The sequence below is a fragment of the Pan paniscus genome, chromosome 4, assembly GCF_029289425.2.
Source record: "Pan paniscus chromosome 4, NHGRI_mPanPan1-v2.0_pri, whole genome shotgun sequence".
Lineage (NCBI taxonomy): Eukaryota > Metazoa > Chordata > Mammalia > Primates > Hominidae > Pan > Pan paniscus.
The window spans coordinates 46746787-46768845 of record NC_073253.2 but is presented as its reverse complement, the minus strand read 5'-3'; the positions used below and the strand labels follow the sequence as shown (position 1 = coordinate 46768845).

Sequence of the window (22059 nt, the reverse complement as noted above, 5' to 3'; positions counted from 1 at the left end):
TATTTGCCTTAAGGTTATCTCCCTTTGTTGGTCAGATGGGTGTTATGTGGAAGTCCATGAATCTTTTCCTGTACATATGCACAGTAGATGACCACAAAGTGTGCTATGACTAAAGCTGCTGTCCAAGTTCCCAGCTACCCTTAGCCTAGACCACAGCTGTAAGATCTGAACTTTGTCCATGAGCTTGGGCCAAACTACAACCATACCGCTGAGTGGTATATAGACAGCAGTGTAAGAGAAATGCTAGTTGAGTCTAAGTCTAACTCTTTCCCAGGCAAACAGTGTCATATGGTCAGCACTTCGAAATGTGCTGGCCGCTCTTTCAAAGGATCATTTATAGTGGTGTTAATACTCTGCATGGATTGTATCTCTAAAGGTGATGAGACAGTTGATGATTTTTAAGCACATGGGGCTTATAATGTAGCATGTAGAAGTAAAATGAGATGAGCATTTTCTCTCCTGGATGGACAAAAATGTGCTATCAATGATGTTTTTAAAGAAAAACACGATAGAAAACCAATAACCTGGGAAAGAAAAAGTAGGACAAATCAAAAGGAATAGCTGTTCAGCTTCCTTCTAGGGGACTCAACATGTCACCCTGCTGCAGAGCTTTCTTTACTCTCGGCCTCTGCATTCACCAGACCAGCGTCAGTGATGTTCCATTTCTGCACCCCCCTCCATATTTATCCTCTCTTACGCTCCATTGTTGAGGGAAGCCCTAATTTTTTTTAAGTTAAAAATAACTCCAGTTTATATTAAAGATTAACAAAATTAAAAGTAAAGAAGGTGTGGTTCAGAGGGGAGAGGAAATAGCATGAGGGAGGATCAGCATATGATACGCTGGATTCAAAGCCAGGAGGATGAAGTAAACTTGAGTAATGGAGGGAGTAATATCCTTTGTCTTGCTTGTCCTTTGAAATGTACAGGGAGCTTAGAATGAAAGGAGGCATATGGCCTGAGAAGTGAGAAGAGACACTTTAGGCGCTTTTCTATCAGTTACTTGCCTCAGCCTAGTATGAGGTGTGTTCTAACAGCACAGACGTAAGTCTACAGGGAGTGATGAAAAAATGTCCACGGGTCAAAATTATGATTAACAGCATTGATAATGATAATCATCAGTATCATAAGGTAATCACAGTATGAAGTGGGCGGCCATGGTGTTTGGGAGGTAATATTTGATTCATGGCACAGCCTTTCATGGTATGGGGGGGTAGGGGCACCAGAATTATCTCTGCAAGGTTTCAAAAATATAGATTGTTGAAAGAAACTAATTCCTCTGGTTACATGGAGTCATGGATTGAGAATTAGCAGACTTGTGTACAGGTAGAATGAAGCCTGAATAGATGCCTCTTCCATCTCTTCCTCCTCCACATCACCTTTCTCAAAGCAATCACATGTTGTTAATGTTCGCCTGACACCGTCTGGACTTACTGGCCACATAGGAGTATGTTCTCCGGCATTTACTCTTCCTGCTGTCTCTCTCTTCCCCTCTTCCCACCTCTCCTATCCTGGATTTTCCTGAATGTGTTTATCCCTTCTTCTTTGTACAGTTGGCAGTTTTTCAGAGCACTTGGATCAGATAAATGGACGAAGCGAGTGTGTGGACAGTACAGATAATTCCTCAAAGCCATCCAGTGAACCCGCTTCTCATATGGCTCGGCAGCGATTAGAAAGCACAGAAAAAAAGAAAATCTCGGGGAAAGTCACAAAGTCCCTCTCTGCCAGTGCTCTTTCCCTCATGATCCCAGGAGGTAGAGAGATACTACTTGCATGAAATTGTGTGGTTTGTGCATGTGGTCCCATCCCTCCTCTCCCAATTTGGAATGCTGAATGAGATGCAAGATTGCTTGAAGTAATAACGGGTCATGTCCCAGGACAGCTCCTGAGAGCTTCTGCCTGCAGACTCTGAATTCTTCCTGCAGGATTTGTAGGGCCGCCAAGGAGCATTTTGGCCTATTTCATCTCACTTTCTGCATCAGGGGTACAAGAGAGGCTTCCTTCCCATGAAAGCTTGTTTCTGTTTTGTTTCCTTTCGTTTTCTTTTCTCCCTCCAAGTTAAATGATAAATTTTCCTTCCTTGAATAATTTTTTTCTCTATAGAGTATGTATAATTTATACACTTTATAGAGCTGTTTACAACATTTGTGTTGGAAAGCTAAGTATATAGTTTTTCTCATCTAATTAATGAGGAAAATAGTTAAGCTTTTCATTTCTGGAGATAGAGTCACAGACAGCATTGAAATTCTAGGTTTTCCCAACCCTGTCAGTTGAGCTATGCTTCCTCCTACTGGTAGCAAATCATCTTCTGCCCTGTTTTGGAAAACTGGGCTTAATTAAGGTTTTGTTGAATTGTAGTATTTTCCCACAAACTGGTTTTGCCACTACTGATCACTAACTCTGTAGTAATCCCACTGGCAGAAATGAAATATACACCCTGATGGTTGTGATATCACTCAAATGACAGCAAGAGAGTAGAATGGGACTCGAATTATATTGCAGATGGCTTGTTTTTGGAAGAAAACAGATCATGTATAAAAGGCATTGTTTATGTTTTTAAAGTTTCATATTTGTGCAGAAAGCAATTTGACATAAACAAATGCTCATTTGGGAGTAGTGCTCAATCTAGCAGATTCAGTTTCTGGGAGGTGTCCTGTTTAGCACCATAAAACAAACACCTGTATCCCTAGTCTGTGTGACTCTTCATAAGCTGAAGATGATGGTCCTGGTGCAGCTGCACAGATGGGAAGGTAAGTTGCATATGGGCCAGTGCAGTTTTGAAAGCTAGTTAGGAAGCCCGTACTTTGGTAGAATAAGGAAATTATTTGATTTGGGGAGATAAGGGAGACCATCAGAAGGTAAAGAAGTGGGGGCCTGGCCTTTCAGCAGTTTGGGATCTATGTGTGTCCACAGTGTCCTCCTCCCACCTGCATGTCTTGAAGTTCCCTGCCTGCCAGCATGCATCTCTTCACCTGTCCTTTGATTAGACAGAAGAGAGCCAGCAGAAGACAGCCAAGATGCTACATGAAGTCAGAGAGGGAAGGAGCATGGGTCATGATACAGTTGGCTTTGCTCTTCTTTGAACAAGCATAAGAATTGAAATAGTGGGTAGTATGGATACTTTCAGCTTACGGTAGCCACAATGGAACTCACCACACCCTGGTGAGCCTTCAGTAGCACTGGGAACTTTGTAGCCTGGCTCCAACCGAGCTCATGTTTAAACCGCAGCATGTTTTGTAGATTATTCTGCCTTTTCTCAAATGCACACACACACAGACAGTTTCACATGACCAGTTAAGATCTGTTTAGATTCACGTAGATGAAACAAGGATATGAACTAAAAAGCATTCATTTCTGCTGCTATAACAAAATACTTTAGACTGGGTAAGGTATAAATAACAGAATTTGTTGATCACAGTTCTGGAGCCTGGGAAGTCCAAGATCAAGGTGGTGACAGTTTCAGCATCTGACAAGGGCTTGTTCCTCATGGACAGCACCTTCTCTATTTCCTCACATGGCAGAAGGGAAGAACAAGCTCTCTGCAGCCTCTTGTATAAGGGCACTAATTCATTTATGAGGGGCAGAGCCCTCATGACCTAATCACCTCCCAGAGGCCCCACCTCTTAAAACCATTACCTTGGGGGTTAGTTTTCAACATAGGAATTTTAGGGGGACACAGACATTCAGAGCATAGCAGTTTGCTTCTAAAACAAAGAAAGCAGTAGATTTGGTGTTTTGGAATATGCAATGAGATTCTCTTCAGGTTTCTCTATCTCACCTGCATTATCCTCTCAGAAACCTTATTAGAATTGCAAGTAATATATGTAAAGAATCAGTTGTCACCACAGTAATGTTATTCATTTATAGAGAAGTCCCCACTTCATTGTTTTCCTGATTAAAATTTCTTTCCTTTTTTTTTTTCTTCTTTTTTTCTTTTTTTTTTTTTTTTTTGAGATAGGGTCTTGCTCTGTCGCCTAGGCTGGAGTGCTATGGCACAGTCACGGCTCACTGCAGCCTCGACCTCCCAGGCTTAGGTGATCCTCTCACCTCAGTCTCCCACGTAGCTGGGACTACAGGCACATGCCACCTTTCCTGGCTAATTTTTTGTATTATTTGTAGAGACAGGGTTTAGCCATATTACCTGGCTTGTCTTGAACTCCTGGGCTCAAGCGACCAGCCTACCTTGGCCTCTCAAAAGTGCTGGGATTACAGGTGTGAGCCACTACACCCAGCCAGTTAAAATTCTTTAATCAGTATTCATTTAATAGCATTGTAGAAATCAGCTGGTAAATTGATAAATTGCTTTCCTGGCCATGTGTGTTGAAAAGGACCATGTTAAAATTGTTTAGTGAAGAATTTGGAATCCAGTATCTGTTAATATAATACATACAGTCTTCTCCACATGAAGACATACTTGAAATATATGCATCTATGATTTATTTCTTTACTTAAAATAAAACATTAAGTAAAAATGTCACGGCCAGAGGCTAATCCTTGTGGTGTCTTTTAATAAGCATAGAAACTAAAAAATTATAACATGAGAGTATTGAAATTTCTTTCTCTTTCCTAACTGAAAAATTAGTTAAAATAGCAACACTCTTGAAGTTTGACAGTTTTGGAATTCATGCTAGTTACTGATAGAAACATTTTTGTATTATTTCATCTTCATTTTGCTATTGGAAACAAATGGATTTGTGTTGTGACTATGCCCCCAGTCCTGGCAAGGCTCATGGGGTGAGGGTTGCCTGCATGGATGCTTGTGTGAGCCACATGGGCTTTGATGACTGGCTTCTTTGTTACAGATATGTTTGCTGTTTCCCCTCTGGGAAGTCCAATGTCTCCCCATTCCCTGTCCTCGGACCCTTCTTCTTCACGAGATTCCTCTCCCAGCCGAGATTCCTCAGCAGCTTCTGCCAGTCCACATCAGCCGATTGTGATCCACAGTTCGGGGAAGAACTACGGCTTTACCATCCGAGCCATCCGGGTGTATGTGGGAGACAGTGACATCTATACAGTGCACCATATCGTCTGGGTAAGACCTGCATGTCTCGCACTTGGGATTTTTCATTTCCAGCCAAGCTGGAGAGTGGATAGGTTGGCTGATAAATAGCAAATATATTTACTTTTAAGCTTGCATTTGCGACCTGTTTCATTTTCCTTTTAGAGCTCCATCCCTGTATGTATATGGTGGAATTGAATTTAGCAAAAACGAATATCTCATAATTCTGTCCAGTTTTCATATTCGATTGTTCTTTCTTACATACCAAGCTGGTAGACATAGTCAAAGGCAATCCTATTTCCATCCTTCTTTTATTTTATCATTTTTTCCTAGCCTTCTTTTTAAAAATGACCTTCTCAAATCACCTGAAATGTTTTGGTCATTCATTTTTTTTTCTTTGTGGCTCTGGTACTTTCAGTCTGAATCACCTGAAAATTTCTAAGTACCATAGAAAGTTTCCTATTTTAGAATAATGATAGAATAGGAATAGTAAACATACCTGTTAGATTTTCTATTAGAGGCTTAGGACATTTGCTAATTAACTCATTATTCTCCCAGAAGACACAGTAGGTGTTAGAGTAGTCATTTGTTTGCCTACAAATATCCTCTCCTCTTGGACTTTAGAATGTAGAAGAAGGAAGTCCGGCATGCCAGGCAGGACTGAAGGCTGGAGATCTTATCACTCACATCAATGGAGAACCAGTGCATGGACTTGTCCACACAGAAGTTATAGAACTCCTACTGAAGGTATTGTATGTTTTATGTCAGGGCCATGCTGATGAGACAGGCAGCCCAAAGGGGCTAGTACCAGGAGATTGATTTCCCTGTGTCACACCCATGTCTGATTACTGAGAAAGTATTCGTTAGTCTCAAGTTTAAAGACAAAGATATTATGAATTCTCTGGTTTTATGTCATGAAATAATGTCCTTATATCTGCATACTCATTCCCTAATTTAATTTTGCTTCTCATTCTAAATTGTAAGTAGTAAGAATTCTCTTTGTTTATATACCTTACACAGTGACATCTATTTGGAGAGTCACCTATCCTAAAGGTGACTTCCTTCAGGAACTTCTAACAGGTTTCATTCTAGTATACTAGAAGACAAAATTGTATTAAACTGTGAGGTTTGATCTGAGGGTTTAGTCTGAGAATTAGAGTTCCTTTGAAAGATAAAATTGTAAATATATACACATGTACTATAAATTATAAAAAATAAGTGGTACTGAAAGAAGAAGTTCTAGCAATTATTAGGCCTTCCTCCCCACCATACAAATTAACTTAAACAGGGATCAATTTCTACTTAAAATGTAAGCTGAATATAGCCTATGGAGTAAGAAGGTCACAGGAAGCATGACTGTAAATGGAGAGAGAGAAAGGACACACACTGATCCTCTCAGAAAGCTCTCAGATAAGTTATTTGATTTGTCTTCTTCATTCTTTATAGCAGCGTTGTATTTTATGCAGAACAGCTCCTGCGACAGCATATCTCTAGATAGTATCATATGTCTGTTCACAACATCAGAATAAGAAATAATACACTGAAATATATATATTGAGAAGTATACATTTGCTTATTTTGCTGAGACATAATTGATCACTTTCGTGATTTATTTTGTAAAGTATTTTAATAGAATTCTGTATTTTAAAACTTCTCTTCCTGCTTCTATGAAATTTGAATGTGTATTTCCCCTAGAGGACTCTGGCAAGGTCTCTTAGCAGACTCAGATGATCCCATTTCTATTGTCTTGCCCTCATCCGGCTACGGAGCACCTTGCACAACCCAAAGCCTTCATTTCTGGATGCAGTCGATGTGTGTCACTGAAACTGCTTAAACAGTGGAGTGGAGAGCCATTGGCACCCTTTGAAGCCATGGTATACTCTGTCACAAATCCAAAGAACATCCTGCCTGTGTTCATAAAGGAAGCCCTCAAGAGGAGTAAGCAATGTCATGAAACCAAGAGGATACAAGGGATTTAATTATCTTCCCAGTGAACTGTGTAATCATGCAGCTTCCTTCCAAATTTAACCAGTGACTCTTGAAATCAGAGTATTAAGTGACTAGTGTCAGTGCTGGGCTCCTGTGTGCCTTCATTGGTTTAACAGCAGGGAAGTTGGCTGTATTATGGTACTCTCGAATGCTGTTTACACAGTGTTTTATACTTGCAAAGGACTTTACAGAATGTCATGGCAGTCTTAGAGAAAGGTGGAGAAGTCCTGACAGGGGTGTAGGTGTATGTTTAGAACTGCATGACTACCTGTATAGTGTTTGTCTTTTGGATTATGAATATAGTAAGCATTTTCCATGTTTCATAGATTCACATATTTGGTCTTGTTTACCTTCACAACTTCAAAGTGAACCTGCTATGGGAGCACTATCTTCCATGCATAGGCAAACTTGTCCAAAGTCACTCAGCATCCTCGATCCATGGAATTATAAAATGTGATGGTTGTCCAGTTCAGCTCCCCACTGGCTATATGAATCCCTGACAGTGTCCTCCTTCAGCTTCACCTCAAAGCTTTCCTGCCATGAGGAAAGCTTTTAGACAGCATCAGTCTTTCTAAAAACAACTTTTTAAGTAGACCGAGGTCACTCTTCACCCACTAGCATTACAGGTGGAGACGATACTTGGTCCAGTCCCATTACCTGTTCCAATTAGCCAGGCTTAACTTCTGTGATCTAAGAAACTTTCTTTTCAACCAAGTTGCTTTTTAAGTATAGCATTAGTTTAAATCCCCAATGCATAGGAGAAGCCGTAAAACTTTACCAGCCTCTGCTTCAGAAATTTCCTTTTCATGGACACTGGGGAGCTTCAGTGTACTAAAATGGGGGGCATCAAATAGCTTGATTACCATCCTCCCATATCTGTCAAGCCGCTGATGTGCACAGAGCCTTGTGCAAAATACTGCAAGGGCCAAACAAAAATGACACATAAGGGCCAGGCACAGTGGCTCATACCCGTAATCCCAGCACTTTGGGAGGCCGAGGTGGGGCAATCACGAGGTCAGGAGTTCAAGACCAGTCTGGCCAAGATGGCGAAACCCCATCTCTACTAAAAGTACAAAAATTAGCTGGGCGTGGTGGTGGGCGCCTGTAATCCCAGCTACTCAGGAGGCTGAGACAGAGAATTTCTTGAACCCGGGAGGCGGAGGTTGCAGTGAGCCAAGATAGCGCCACTGCACTCCAGCCTGGGCGACAGAGTGAGATTCCGTCTCAAGAAAAAAAAAAAAAAAAAAAGACACGTAAGGATAATAGTTAATGGGGCAAGCGCTCTTGATGCCTGCCACACTCTTGTCAGTGGTTTTACGGGAATAAACGCATGTAATCCAAACAGTTACCTTCTGAGGTGGGTGCTATAAATATAAATGTTCCCATTTCACAGATGAAAAAAACAAAAGCAGAAGATAACAAAGCAATCTAAGCTTATCTGCTGGGAAGGAGTATAAGATGATTTGCACCCAGGCGGTGTAGCTCCGGAGCCTGCACTTTTTCCACTACCACAGCACACTGCTCTACATGTGTGCTGTACATACTCTCCAGCTGCCAGTAACTTAAAGTCTACCGTTCACAGGGGGAAACAGTGGCCATACCAGGCTAAAATCAAAGTGTTCAACTTAAGTAACAGACTATAAACACGGCAGAAGTTCCAAAAGAGGGATGACTTTTCTCCAGGGTGGACAGGAATGGCATCAAAGAATTGAGGGTTATCTGTGCAAGGCTTTGATGGATGAGTGGCAATTCAGTATATAGTCAGGGGTGCGGGGTAGTCTAGGCCAAATGATGAGGTGTGTAAACATGAGGACAGGAGATCTCAAGGTTTATGAGGTATACAAGTGAACCAGCAGGCTGAAGCCTGGGTTAATGTGAGGATACAGTGTGCAAGATGGCCAAGATTGGGTAGTGAAGGGGTTGAGGCCGCAGGGATGCAGTCGGCCCATCTCCCATCTGTGCTTTCCAGAGAAGGAAATGCAAAAGCAGTCGTTCGGTGAGTTACCCAGGGCCAAACCGATAAGTTAACTTAGAGCCAGACCCAGAGAAGAAATTGGACAGCCTGACTTCTGCTATTGTATTCAATTCCGGCAACTTGAAATAATTTTCTTCACACTGTGCACCAGTCATGAAAATAGTTTAAAGTAAAAGTGAATTAATTGAACATTTAACAGTCTGCCAGCTGCATTTTTGTTACTTTTTTAAACAAGTGCTACAGAAATTCTTCTATACAAGGTCAGTCATTAATCAAGAGAAGTTAATTGTGGGTAAATCGACCTAGTAAGCCTCCTTGAGCAGTTCAGGTAGCACTCGCTGTAGCTGGATGGATCCACCAGGTGGCAGGCTTCACAAATCTCACCTATCATTTTTCCAATCATTTACCATTTTTGTAACCATTAATGCTTCCAACCTGATTATTGTACTCTGCATCCTTTGTGTCTGTATTTCCCCTTAGAGAAGTTGTCTTTGGCGTATGCCTGTAAGTTAAATGAATTTTCCTCTGGAACAGCCACTTGTGGAGACAAGAAACAGAACTGGGCTTGGTCTTTATAGGGGTAGGAGCATTTGTACTGAGTCTAGTGATGTGCTGTCATTTAAGCCCTGGTCTTCACTGTTTTCTGATGATAAGTATGTTGAGGATTTATATGTGTCTCATACAATTTTATATGTTTATGGCTCCTTCATTTTATCTTGACAGTCTTATACTTTGACCATGCCACATGTCAATCAAGTGCCTGTTTCCCTTACCGCCACTCATTAAGTACCAGCTATGCACTGTGCCAGGCTCAGGAGAGATGGAGAGGACTGGGGGGCATTCCCTGCCCACAGGGAGCGGGGTTTGGTAGGAGGAGCTTTGGGGGTGAGCAGCAAGAGAGCCAGCATGGGCTCTTCCACTGGACTCTCAGTGACCTCGGAAACAAGAACCTTGTTGTCTTTTGTCTCAGAATCCGTTTTCTTCACCTGTAAAGGAAGGATAACAAAATCTTCTAGGCCGCGAGGGTGAAACAAACAACCCTTACGACTTGTTTGTGAAAATAAATTTAGAGAATATATATGAAAATGGTTTAAAAATAAATTTATGCTTTTAAAAAGTCAATCCTGAGTTGTATTAGAAAAGAGTGGAACTGGATTCCAGCTCTAGTGGCACACATGGTAGTATAGCCCCAGTGATCATTATGGTTCTGCACGTCCACTCTCTGCATATGGAAGAGGACTGAAGGAACATCAGTGACACAGGAACTCGCCATGCTTGTTGCCCCTTTCCTTCACCACAGGAAATACTAAAATTTCAGCATGGCCTCAATTTGTGAAGAGAAGACCCCACTCCAAAAAACCTTCAATGGTAGACCTTACATACTTACAAAATGATTTTTCTCATTAAAGAACAACTAGAATGCAATCTCTACTATCAGATAAAGTTTTATTTTTAATGTTTTGGGGCTTGCATGAAGAATGTTTATTATTTTGCGATAGAAAACAAAATAAACTTTTTTCTCTTGTTGAAGTTAAAGCCCCCTTTCCCTAAAATATTTCCTGCAAATATGACATTAGGTATGAAAGTATATTGTCTTAAACACACACAGAATTCTAAGTCAGCCGTGGTTGTGTGCTCCTGTAATCCCAGCTACTCAGAGGGTGAGGCAGGAGGATTGCTTGAGCCCAGGAGTTCGAGGCTGTGGTGAGCTGTGATCACACCACTGCACTCCAACTTGGGCAATAGAGCAAGACCCCATCTCAAAAAAAATTTTTTTAATTAAAAAAAATTAAAGAACTCTAAAACTAATAATAAAATACTAAGACCTTCCAATATTAAACTGGATGTAAGACTGAATAAATCATTTCTTAAAGAAATACAAATAACCAAACTAAATAAGGGACAACATCAAACTGTGTAAGAATTTAAACACAGAAAATAATCAGCTGGGCACGGTAGCTCATGCCTGTAATCCCAGTACTTTGGGAGGCCAACGCAGGCAGATCGCCTGAGGTCAGGAGTTCAAGACCAGCCTGACCAACATGGAGAAACCCCGTCTTTACTAAAAATACAAAATTAGCCAGGCCTGGTTGCACATGCCTGTAATCCCAGCTACCTGGGAGACTGAGGCAGGAGAATCACTTGAACCTGGGAGGCAGAGGTTGCAGTGAGCCGAGATCGTGCCATTGCACTCCAGCCTGGGCAACAAGAGTGAAACTGTGTCTCAAAAAACAAAAAAAAAAAGAGAACAATAGCAGTAAGGAAATATTACATAATTTTGATTCACCCATCTGATCGGATATATTGCTCAGCCAGTAAAAATCATGTTTTTAAAGATTATTTAATGATAAAGGGAAAATTTTTCCAAATTATATAATGTGCAATGAAAAAGCAACATAAAGCTGTAAATAAACTGAGATTTAAATTAGTTATAAAGCACGTGTACATATGTGCCTATTTACACATGCGTGAGAAAAAAACAGGAAATATACTGAAATATGACTAGTGGTTGGGTGGTAAGCTTCTTAATTTTTTTTTAATACTTTCCTATTGTCTTCTTACTGTAGCATGGATTACTTCCCAAATCAAGGGGGAAGGTAGATGCTATCTTTAAGACAGTCATTCCCTGTCTTTTCGGTCCTCTGCTGCCACCATACCTAACTCCCCCCAACTCCGCTTCACTTGGTACCATGCTGAGCTGAGCTCTAGGTATCTTCCAGGCATGGGCCTTTAAAAAGATCCTTTTCCTTGTACCTCTTGTACTTTCATGGTAATTGGGGCCATCTGTGACCTTGAAAGGACAGGTTTCTCCCCTGGTTATTATGAAATTCAGGAAGGGTAATTGATGCCAGGGACTACCCACCTGCCCTGGGCCCCCCTCGGCCTGACTGCTGACTCCACGCTCAGTTCCATCCGTAGAGGCTGCCCAGCAAGCCCTTTCCCAGGATTGAGAGAAAGGACACCGAAACTCACCAGAAATTACCTTACCCTGTATGACCTGGTTAAAAAGAGGTTTCCTACTGGCTGGCATAAATGTTCCAGCTCTGCAAACTGACAGGTTTTATGGTGATAGAAAAGGAGCCTTTTAAAATAATTAAAAATAAAAGTCTCATTCGGTTTTGTTACTCTACAATTTTTAGGCCAAAGGAAAAACACAAAAAGGAGAAAAAAGAAAAATCAACCAAGAGCAGCCAGCCACTGGGAACATTAATACTTAATACCTGTGGAAGAAGTAGTTATCTTATTTATAGTGTTCTTTCCTTGTGTTGCACTGGGTGCAAAAGGCTTTACAGACTTGCTCTCATGTGATCCTCAAATGAGCCCCAGGAGATAGGTAGGATTATATTGTTAATTGGTACAGGAAGTTGAGGGTAGGGAGGGTAGCAGCCTGGTAAGGGCACAGTGCTTGGATTTGAACTCAAGATCTGTGGACTCCAGAACTCACCCTCGTAAAGAAACTTCATATTTTGCCTTCCACCCAGTTTGTATTCTGGCAGGACTTCTTTGATTGAAGGGTTATTTAGAAACAGAAGGCCTTTTATATGTATGTTCCTTTCTATTTGTATTTGTCTATGAATCTCTCATCTCTGTTCTGATCTTGCTTCATCACAGCATTTCCCTTTAATGCCACCTCATCTTTTCTTTAGAGTGGGAATAAGGTGTCAATCACTACTACCCCATTTGAAAACACATCAATCAAAACTGGACCAGCCAGGAGAAACAGCTATAAGAGCCGGATGGTGAGGCGGAGCAAGAAATCCAAGAAGAAAGAAAGTCTCGAAAGGTTAGTAAAATCAGTATTCTTTTTAAGTTTGGTGTATACCTATGTTGGGGAAAAGTTACCCCTTAATTAAATGCTTACATATGAAGAAGATCTATTTTTCTGTGAGAAATTTTATGTTACGGTTCACATATATGTATACATTAAAATCCATATTCATAATAGCATTAATTTCCATAGTAAAAGGATTTACATATTTACATTGTGGAAGGATTCAGATTGTTTTTTATCATGTGTGAATGTCAGGAAAAGCCCTTTGCTGTTTTTTAAGCCTCTTCACTTGATTTCAGTTGAGTTGGATTGAGGAACTGGATCTTCAGGTGGTTTTTAACATTAAATCTACATTTAAAATGTCCTTTACATTATCAAAAAACAAACAGTTGCTGTTTTTAAAATGCCAGATATTCTAAAATTACTGTATCTTTAAAGGTTCCGAATAAGCCTAGAAATAAAAGGGCTTTGTTTTACTCACTGAAAAACGAACTAGCTTATATACTTTTGTAGCCTGGGAAGCACTGATCAGTATCTTTTTGTGCTGCTTGCAGACACTAGCAAGAGGTATGTGTTTCTGGCAGGGCTGTTTCTTGCCAGGCAGCTCTCTGGGTGTGCCTCCTTTGCAATGCCACAGCATTTCTTTACTCAATTGGGCCTGATGAGTCACATCATATTAAAAGGATTTTTGATGATAGAAATGTAGAAAAACAAGCAAACGAAAAACTATGTATTAACTCTGGGGGGAAAAAAAGTTATACAAGAAAGGAACAGAATTATGTTTCATATGGCCCAGCTGTGAACAATATTTATAATATAAGATAAAATACCGGCCGTTTTTCTAACCAAAAATTTTGCTTTCGCTATATTGGGAAGAATAGAAAAGGGGAAATATATTTGGTTGCAAGGTAGAAGGTGGTTGTATAAGAGCTTGATTATCATCTTTCATAGTAGAAAATCAACAGGTAATTTCTAAAACTGAAAAACTAAAAAATAGCAGTGTACAAACATTTAGCAATATGTAGACAAATGGGAGAAGAAACAGGTAAAAGAATACAAAGCGACTTCTTTGGGGAGTAGAGAAAAATTCGAGTAGAGGAGTTGCTGTTTTTCATTGTATGTTTATAGAACTATTTGACTTTTTCACCCAAGTACATTTATTACTCTGATTAAAATTACACACACATAAGGTCTTCTTTATTATTATGCTTTATATTTTGGCTGTGCTTTAAATCATTTAGAACAAATTGTTTCAAGGGCTAGCAACCAGAAACTTTCTGTTTTAAGCTTATGTGGAGTGGGTTAGATCTTACCATATGTAGGCTTATATGGTAAAAGAACTTTGCACAGCCCGATGCCCTGCTAAGGTGTCAGAAGCTGTGCTTTTGCCTTAAGATGTGCTCATTGAGTACCAAATCCACATTTGCTTCTGCTGCAGTACAGTGTCTGCTGCCCTGCTGATACGATACGCTTCAGCTTCACCTTTCTCGGTTTTTCTGTCGTCATACAGCCTGCATTGTTGTTAGGAATATTCAAGAGCCCACAATGGAATAAGCACAGCAAATAGCCCTTCATTGGCCTCTGCCCAGCCTATCACCATTAAAGAATTTGATTTCCAATACCATGGTTTTGCTTCCAGAGGTTTACTTTGTATTATCTCTTAGTTAAGTTGTGTCTGCATATTTAGGGGTAGGTACTCAGAAGCTTTCAAGCAAAGAGCATCCTCCTCATATACCTAACAAGTAAATGAATGTATTTTTAATGCATTTTATATTTTTCCTATTTTTCCAACTCTTCTTAAGTGTTTGGAATTGAGAGAGGCTCCATTGTCTACTATTAAATACTCTTCCTTTACATGTCATAAGAAGGTTTCTAATAGGAAAGTGGTGTTCTGCTCTTTAATAGGATCTGCTGTTGTATCCCTGTCCCTCACACGGAGTTATTGAACTGAGCACAATGGTATTTTGGGGAGGCAGCAATAGTTCTGAAAGAAGACTGAACAGTTTTTTCCTGTTTTTCTGTAGGAGGAGATCTCTTTTCAAAAAGCTAGCCAAGCAGCCTTCTCCTTTACTCCACACCAGCCGAAGTTTCTCCTGCTTGAACAGATCCCTGTCATCGGGTGAGAGCCTCCCGGGTTCCCCCACTCATAGCTTGTCTCCCCGGTCTCCAACACCAAGCTACCGCTCCACCCCTGACTTCCCATCTGGTGAGTGAGTCTCCTGGTCTAAACAGCAGAGGGGAGGGGAGGTAAAGTCATGTGAGGTCCCCCAAAAACATGAAGCTTGTTCCAGCTGAAAGAAAGCAGGTTGAAGGTGTCAATTATAAAGACAGATTTATAGAGAGGTCATAAGATGTGGCTATTCTGACCAAACAAATAAGTCAAGAAGTATGGGGCTAAACCTTGGCCTGGAGAGGTTTATCTGAAAAGTGTTTATTCCACTAGCTAAATGCTGAGACAATTTGCTGATCTTACCTGGCCTTACCTAATACAGTCTGGGCTACAACTGTGAAAAAAAGGGGGAAATGACCATGGATGCTCACAGCCTTCTGTTTTCCATCCACAGGTACTAATTCCTCCCAGAGCAGCTCCCCTAGTTCTAGTGCCCCCAATTCCCCAGCAGGGTCCGGGCACATCCGCCCCAGCACTCTCCACGGTCTTGCACCCAAACTCGGCGGGCAGCGGTACCGGTCCGGAAGGCGAAAATCCGCCGGCAACATCCCACTGTCCCCGCTGGCCCGGACGCCCTCTCCAACCCCGCAACCCACCTCCCCGCAGCGGTCACCATCCCCTCTTCTGGGACACTCACTGGGCAATTCCAAGATCGCGCAAGCCTTTCCCAGCAAGATGCACTCCCCGCCCACCATCGTCAGACACATCGTGAGGCCCAAGAGTGCGGAGCCCCCCAGGTCCCCGCTGCTCAAGCGCGTGCAGTCCGAGGAGAAGCTGTCGCCCTCTTACGGCAGTGACAAGAAGCACCTGTGCTCCCGCAAGCACAGCCTGGAGGTGACCCAAGAGGAGGTGCAGCGGGAGCAGTCCCAGCGGGAGGCGCCGCTGCAGAGCCTGGATGAGAACGTGTGCGACGTGCCGCCGCTCAGCCGCGCCCGGCCAGTGGAGCAAGGCTGCCTGAAACGCCCAGTCTCCCGGAAGGTGGGCCGCCAGGAGTCTGTGGACGACCTGGACCGCGACAAGCTGAAGGCCAAGGTGGTGGTGAAGAAGCCAGACGGCTTCCCAGAGAAACAGGAATCCCACCAGAAATCCCATGGACCCGCGAGTGATTTGGAAAACTTTGCTCTGTTTAAGCTGGAAGAGAGAGAGAAGAAAATCTATCCGAAGGCTGTGGAAAGGTCAAGTCCTTTTGAAAACAAAGCGTCTGTGCAGGAGGCGCCACCGCTGGGCAGCCTGCTGAAGGACGCTCTTCACAAGCAGGCCAGCGTGCGCGCCAGCGAGGGTGCGATGTCGGATGGCCCGGTGCCTGCGGAGCACGGCCAGGGTGGCGGGGACTTCAGACGGGCCCCCGCTCCTGGCACCCTCCAGGATGGTCTCTGCCACTCCCTCGACAGGGGCATCTCTGGGAAGGGGGAAGGCACGGAGAAGTCCTCCCAGGCCAAGGAGCTTCTCCGATGTGAAAAGTTAGACAGCAAGCTGGCCAACATCGATTACCTCCGAAAGAAAATGTCACTTGAGGACAAAGAGGACAACCTCTGCCCTGTGCTGAAGCCCAAGATGACAGCTGGCTCCCACGAATGCCTGCCAGGGAACCCAGTCCGACCCACGGGTGGGCAGCAGGAGCCCCCGCCGGCTTCTGAGAGCCGAGCTTTTGTCAGCAGCACCCATGCAGCTCAGATGAGTGCCGTCTCTTTTGTTCCCCTCAAGGCCTTAACAGGCCGGGTGGACAGTGGAACGGAGAAGCCTGGCTTGGTTGCTCCTGAGTCCCCTGTTAGGAAGAGCCCCTCTGAGTATAAGCTAGAAGGTAGGTCTGTCTCATGCCTGAAGCCGATCGAGGGCACTCTGGACATTGCTCTCCTGTCCGGACCTCAGGCCTCCAAGACAGAACTGCCTTCCCCGGAGTCTGCACAGAGCCCCAGCCCAAGTGGTGACGTGAGGGCCTCTGTGCCACCAGCTCTCCCCAGCAGCAGTGGGAAAAAGAACGATACCACCAGTGCAAGAGAGCTTTCTCCTTCCAGCTTAAAGATGAATAAATCCTACCTGCTGGAGCCTCGGTTCCTGCCCCCCAGCCGAGGTCTCCAGAATTCACCAGCAGTTTCCCTGCCTGACCCAGAGTTAAAGAGGGACAGGAAAGGTCCCCATCCTACTGCCAGGAGCCCCGGAACAGTCATGGAAAGCAATCCCCAACAGAGAGAGGGCAGCTCCCCTAAACACCAAGACCACACCACTGACCCCAAGCTTCTGACCTGCCTGGGGCAGAACCTCCACAGCCCTGACCTGGCCAGGCCACGCTGCCCGCTCCCACCTGAAGCTTCCCCCTCAAGGGAGAAGCCAGGCCTGAGGGAATCGTCTGAAAGAGGCCCTCCCACAGCCAGAAGCGAGCGCTCTGCTGCGAGGGCTGACACATGCAGAGAGCCCTCCATGGAACTGTGCTTTCCAGAAACTGCGAAAACCAGTGACAACTCCAAAAATCTCCTCTCTCTGGGAAGGACCCACCCAGATTTCTATACACAGACCCAGGCCATGGAGAAAGCATGGGCGCCGGGTGGGAAAACGAACCACAAAGATGGCCCAGATGAGGCGAGGCCCCCGCCCAGAGACAACTCCTCTCTGCACTCAGCTGGAATTCCCTGTGAGAAGGAGCTGGGCAAGGTGAGGCGTGGCGTGGAACCCAAGCCCGAAGCGCTTCTTGCCAGGCGGTCTCTGCAGCCACTTGGAATTGAGAGTGAGAAGAGTGAAAAGCTCTCCAGTTTCCCATCTTTGCAGAAAGATGGTGCCAAGGAACCTGAAAGGAAGGAGCAGCCTCTACAAAGGCATCCCAGCAGCATCCCTCCGCCCCCTCTGACCGCCAAAGACCTGTCCAGCCCGGCTGCCAGGCAGCATTGCAGTTCCCCAAGCCACGCTTCTGGCAGAGAGCCGGGGGCCAAGCCCAGCACTGCAGAGCCCAGCCCGAGCCCCCAGGACCCTCCCAAGCCTGTTGCTGCGCACAGTGAAAGCAGCAGCCACAAGCCCCGGCCTGGCCCTGACCCGGGCCCTCCAAAGACTAAGCACCCCGACCGGTCCCTCTCCTCTCAGAAACCAAGTGTCGGGGCCACAAAGGGCAAAGAGCCTGCCACTCAGTCCCTCGGTGGCTCTAGCAGAGAGGGGAAGGGCCACAGTAAGAGTGGACCGGATGTGTTTCCTGCTACCCCAGGCTCCCAGAACAAAGCCAGCGATGGGATTGGCCAGGGAGAAGGTGGGCCCTCTGTCCCACTGCACACTGACAGGGGTCCTCTAGACGCCAAGCCACAACCCACCAGTGGTGGGCGGCCCCTGGAGGTGCTGGAGAAGCCTGTGCATTTGCCAAGGCCGGGACACCCAGGGCCTAGTGAGCCAGCGGACCAGAAACTGTCCACTGTTGGTGAAAAGCAAACCCTGTCTCCAAAGCACCCCAAACCATCCACTGTGAAAGATTGCCCCACCCTGTGCAAACAGACAGACAACAGACAGACAGACAAAAGCCCGAGTCAGCCGGCCGCCAACACCGACAGAAGGGCGGAAGGGAAGAAATGCACTGAAGCACTTTATGCTCCAGCAGAGGGCGACAAGCTCGAGGCCGGCCTTTCCTTTGCGCATAGCGAGAACCGGTTGAAAGGCGCGGAGCGGCCAGCCGCGGGGGTGGGGAAGGGCTTCCCTGAGGCCAGAGGGAAAGGGCCCGGTCCCCAGAAGCCACCGACGGAGGCAGACAAGCCCAATGGCATGAAACGGTCCCCCTCAGCCACTGGGCAGAGTTCTTTCCGATCCACGGCCCTCCCGGAAAAGTCTCTGAGCTGCTCCTCCAGCTTCCCTGAAACCAGGGCCGGAGTTAGAGAGGCCTCTGCAGCCAGCAGCGACACCTCTTCTGCCAAGGCCGCCGGGGGCATGCTGGAGCTTCCAGCCCCCAGCAACAGGGACCATAGGAAGGCTCAGCCTGCCGGGGAGGGCCGAACCCACATGACAAAGAGTGACTCCCTGCCCTCCTTCCGGGTCTCCACCCTGCCTCTGGAGTCACACCACCCCGACCCAAACACCATGGGCGGGGCCAGCCACCGGGACAGGGCTCTCTCGGTGACTGCCACCGTAGGGGAAACCAAAGGGAAGGACCCTGCCCCAGCCCAGCCTCCCCCAGCTAGGAAACAGAACGTGGGCAGAGACGTGACCAAGCCATCCCCAGCCCCAAACACTGACCGCCCCATCTCCCTTTCTAATGAGAAGGACTTTGTGGTACGGCAGAGGCGGGGGAAAGAGAGTTTGCGTAGCAGCCCTCACAAAAAGGCCTTGTAACGGGGAGGGCCCCGGGGCAGGACTGTGGAGACCCGTCCTGAACGGGCGACTGTGTCTTGACTACCTTTCAAAACCAGCACTGTGTGGGAATGTCCGCCAGGCAGAGCTCGGAGCCTCATTGAGACAGGGGAGAGAGAAAGACAAAGAGGGGACCTTCTTCCAGATGCCTTCCCAGTTGTAACCGGTAAAACTGTTACCAGATAGTGTTTGTACAAAAAAAAAATAATAATAAAAATAAAAAAAAATTACAGTTGAGGGTTGTTGAGGAAAATGATTTTCTTTGTAAATATATAGCATCGTGTTTGGTTTGGGATGTAGAGTCTATACCTGGCTGCTGATTGCGTCGTTTACTACAGCTTTTTTTAAATAAGATTTTTGCTTTACCATTTATCATAATGTAGTAATGAAGCAAAATGGTCAAAACTGGGTGTGTGTGAACAGAGATACACCCATATTCGTGTATATACACATCCACCTACATGTTTTGGTCTGTGGTTTAAGAGACTATTTCAAGGTTCCATTTTTATAAGCTAAAACATTCTAAGTTAAGATGGAAGAAAGCCCTAAACACAGTAGATTCTGAGTTTTCATGTGTATTTTAACCAGAGTTTCTGATAGTACTGTATCTGGCTACCTATATTTCCAGATCTAAAGCAAGAACTACTCTAAGTACTGCATTTGGAATCCTCCTCCATTAGGAATGGCCAGGACAAGTGGAGCTAGCCATTTTCATTACACGGCCATCCCAATGGACACTGGATCCCTGGTCCAACTGTCTAAAAGGCCAGTTGTTCCTTTCTGTGGATGTGGATGTCTGGCCTTCACCTGAGGTAGAGTGGGGACTATAAACACACATCAACTTTCTTTCTGTTTGCTTTCTTTTCCTTCTTTTCAAACTCTTAAACTCAGGCCTTTATGCTGTGAGTGACTAGTCCAAGAAGCACACATTTTGTAGTAGTCCTGCACCAGCCCTGCTCTTGAATAAAAAGGAAAATTACTGGCTGCACCCAAATCTTCTAGTACTTGAGTAATAAGCATCAGGCATTGGAAGAGGTTTTAAATTTGCTTTTTTGAGGAAAACAACTGGGGGTGGATTTTGGCATCGTAGCATATCGATTAAAGAATAATCAGGACATCAGATACATTTTAATACATAGCTGGGGCCTTATGTTGTAGATGAAGCTTGCTGTTTTTAGCAAGTTCCTGGGTTTCACATTCATTTCTGCTGCATCTAGTAGCTCCACACATTTCATAACCTGATCTCTTTATTTGTATGCAAAAAATACTGTCTTAATACAGAGCAGCATTTTTGTAACAAAGAGACTCACTGGAGCTATTTGGTGCTTGAATGTGACCATCCTTTTTACTTTTGCTAAGCCTTATTTAAATTTTGTATACCATGGAATATGTAGAATTTGTCAAATCATTTTAGTGCTGAAGGTTTTTGATTTTTTGTTTTTGTTTCTGTTGTTGCAGTTTCTTTGGTGGCTTGTTTTGTATTGTAAGATGGCACTTGCTGATATAAATACTAAGGCACTAAGAGAAAATACAGATAAGTATTTATAAGTTGCTTGGGAACCATAGCAGAATTTTTTGTTTGGTTTTGTAAGAGAAAAAAAATGACCAATAAATAACTAATCTAGCACCCAAACTCTCTTGGGGGATGTCTTAGTATCTTCACGCTATGAAATTGTTCATCTAAGCACAGCATCATCTTATGGCCTTATGGATTGTAAATCTTCTAGTGAGGCTATAAACTCCACTCTGAAAACAAAGGCATAACTTAACCGACTGCTCAGTTGTCCTTCGTTGTAAAATGAATTGGCTTTGGGAAAAAGGAAAAAAACAAACAAACAAAGAAAAAGAAAAAAGCCTCCTCCTTGCCCCTCATTTTTTTTCCCCATATGGTTTTAGCCATTCCCCATCACTATATTGTGAAGCTGTAAAAATATATATATATACTTTACAAGAGTTTACTAATGGATTTCAAAACTGGTCTCAACGTTTATAATACATATCTGTGTTTGGCAGTTGTCATAACCCAATCCTACATTCAGCCATCGGGACAAGTCTGTCGGGGAGGTAGTTCATGGTTTACAAGCCTTTGCTTTTTAACTGTCCAATTTCCTTTAAAGCACAACTAGCTATTTGTTTACAAATGATATTTTTATGTATATTTTGTATAGTGTATCATCAGTTTTGCCAAGTATGTTTTTCATTATAAATGAGTTAAGAGTACTTAAGGTTGCATTCATGTATTACATGTTTGTTGTTGTAAACCTCTCCAATCAGCTGGTAGAAATTCTCCTCATTGTGTTCTATTTGGTCAGTCTCTGTGTGATTGTAGGATGTGCTCCTTGGTAGTACTCCCAGCTGTAGATTTACCAGCTTAAAAGTTTGTTAGGATCTGTGCAATAAAGTGTTTGCAGTCTTATTTTCTCTAAGAAATTCCTTATGGACGTCATAATTGTTGTATATTGAACAAAATATTTATACTTATGCAGTTGCATAACATTGAAATAAAAATTTAGCATGAAAAGATAATGACTCGTAAGTTTTTTTCTAATATACTCATATACATTCCACCTCCAAAAAATATTACTGATTATTACTCTGGTATTATGGAAAGGATAGGTTTTTACAGATTACTTTTTGCTGAGTGGAACAGTTTGCCTTTTTTTCTTAAAAATGTACACAAATATTCTTCAACATTAAGTCCTTTAGCTGGGCATAGTGGTGCTCACCTGTAGTCCTAGCTACTTGGGAGTCTTAAGGCAGGAAGATGGCTTCAGCTAGGAGTTGGAGACCAACCTGGGCAACATAGACCCTATCTCTACAAAAACTTGAAAAATTAGCTG

The 22059-nt window shown here is 43.8% G+C and overlaps 1 protein-coding gene across 13 annotated transcripts in view; it reads left to right on the top strand.

Moving 5' to 3' along the window:
* MAST4 (microtubule associated serine/threonine kinase family member 4) overlaps nt 1–21742 on the top strand; it is a 582575-nt gene extending 560833 nt beyond the window's left edge. For 9 of the 13 annotated variants that reach the window (XM_034960015.4, XM_055112337.2, XM_055112336.2 and 6 more), the window contains 6 exons: nt 1551–1751; nt 4800–5029; nt 5621–5743; nt 12608–12744; nt 14757–14938; nt 15297–21742. In XM_034960015.4, coding sequence (XP_034815906.1) covers nt 1551–1751; nt 4800–5029; nt 5621–5743; nt 12608–12744; nt 14757–14938; nt 15297–19201 — 4778 coding nt within the window. In that variant the 3' untranslated portion in view covers nt 19202–21742. The remainder of the gene's footprint in view (nt 1–1550; nt 1752–4799; nt 5030–5620; nt 5744–12607; nt 12745–14756; nt 14939–15296) is intronic. The other 4 variants (XM_055112338.3, XM_057302287.2, XM_057302288.2 and 1 more) reach the window with 1 other exon arrangement.
* Nucleotides 21743–22059: the final 317 nt, after the last annotated feature.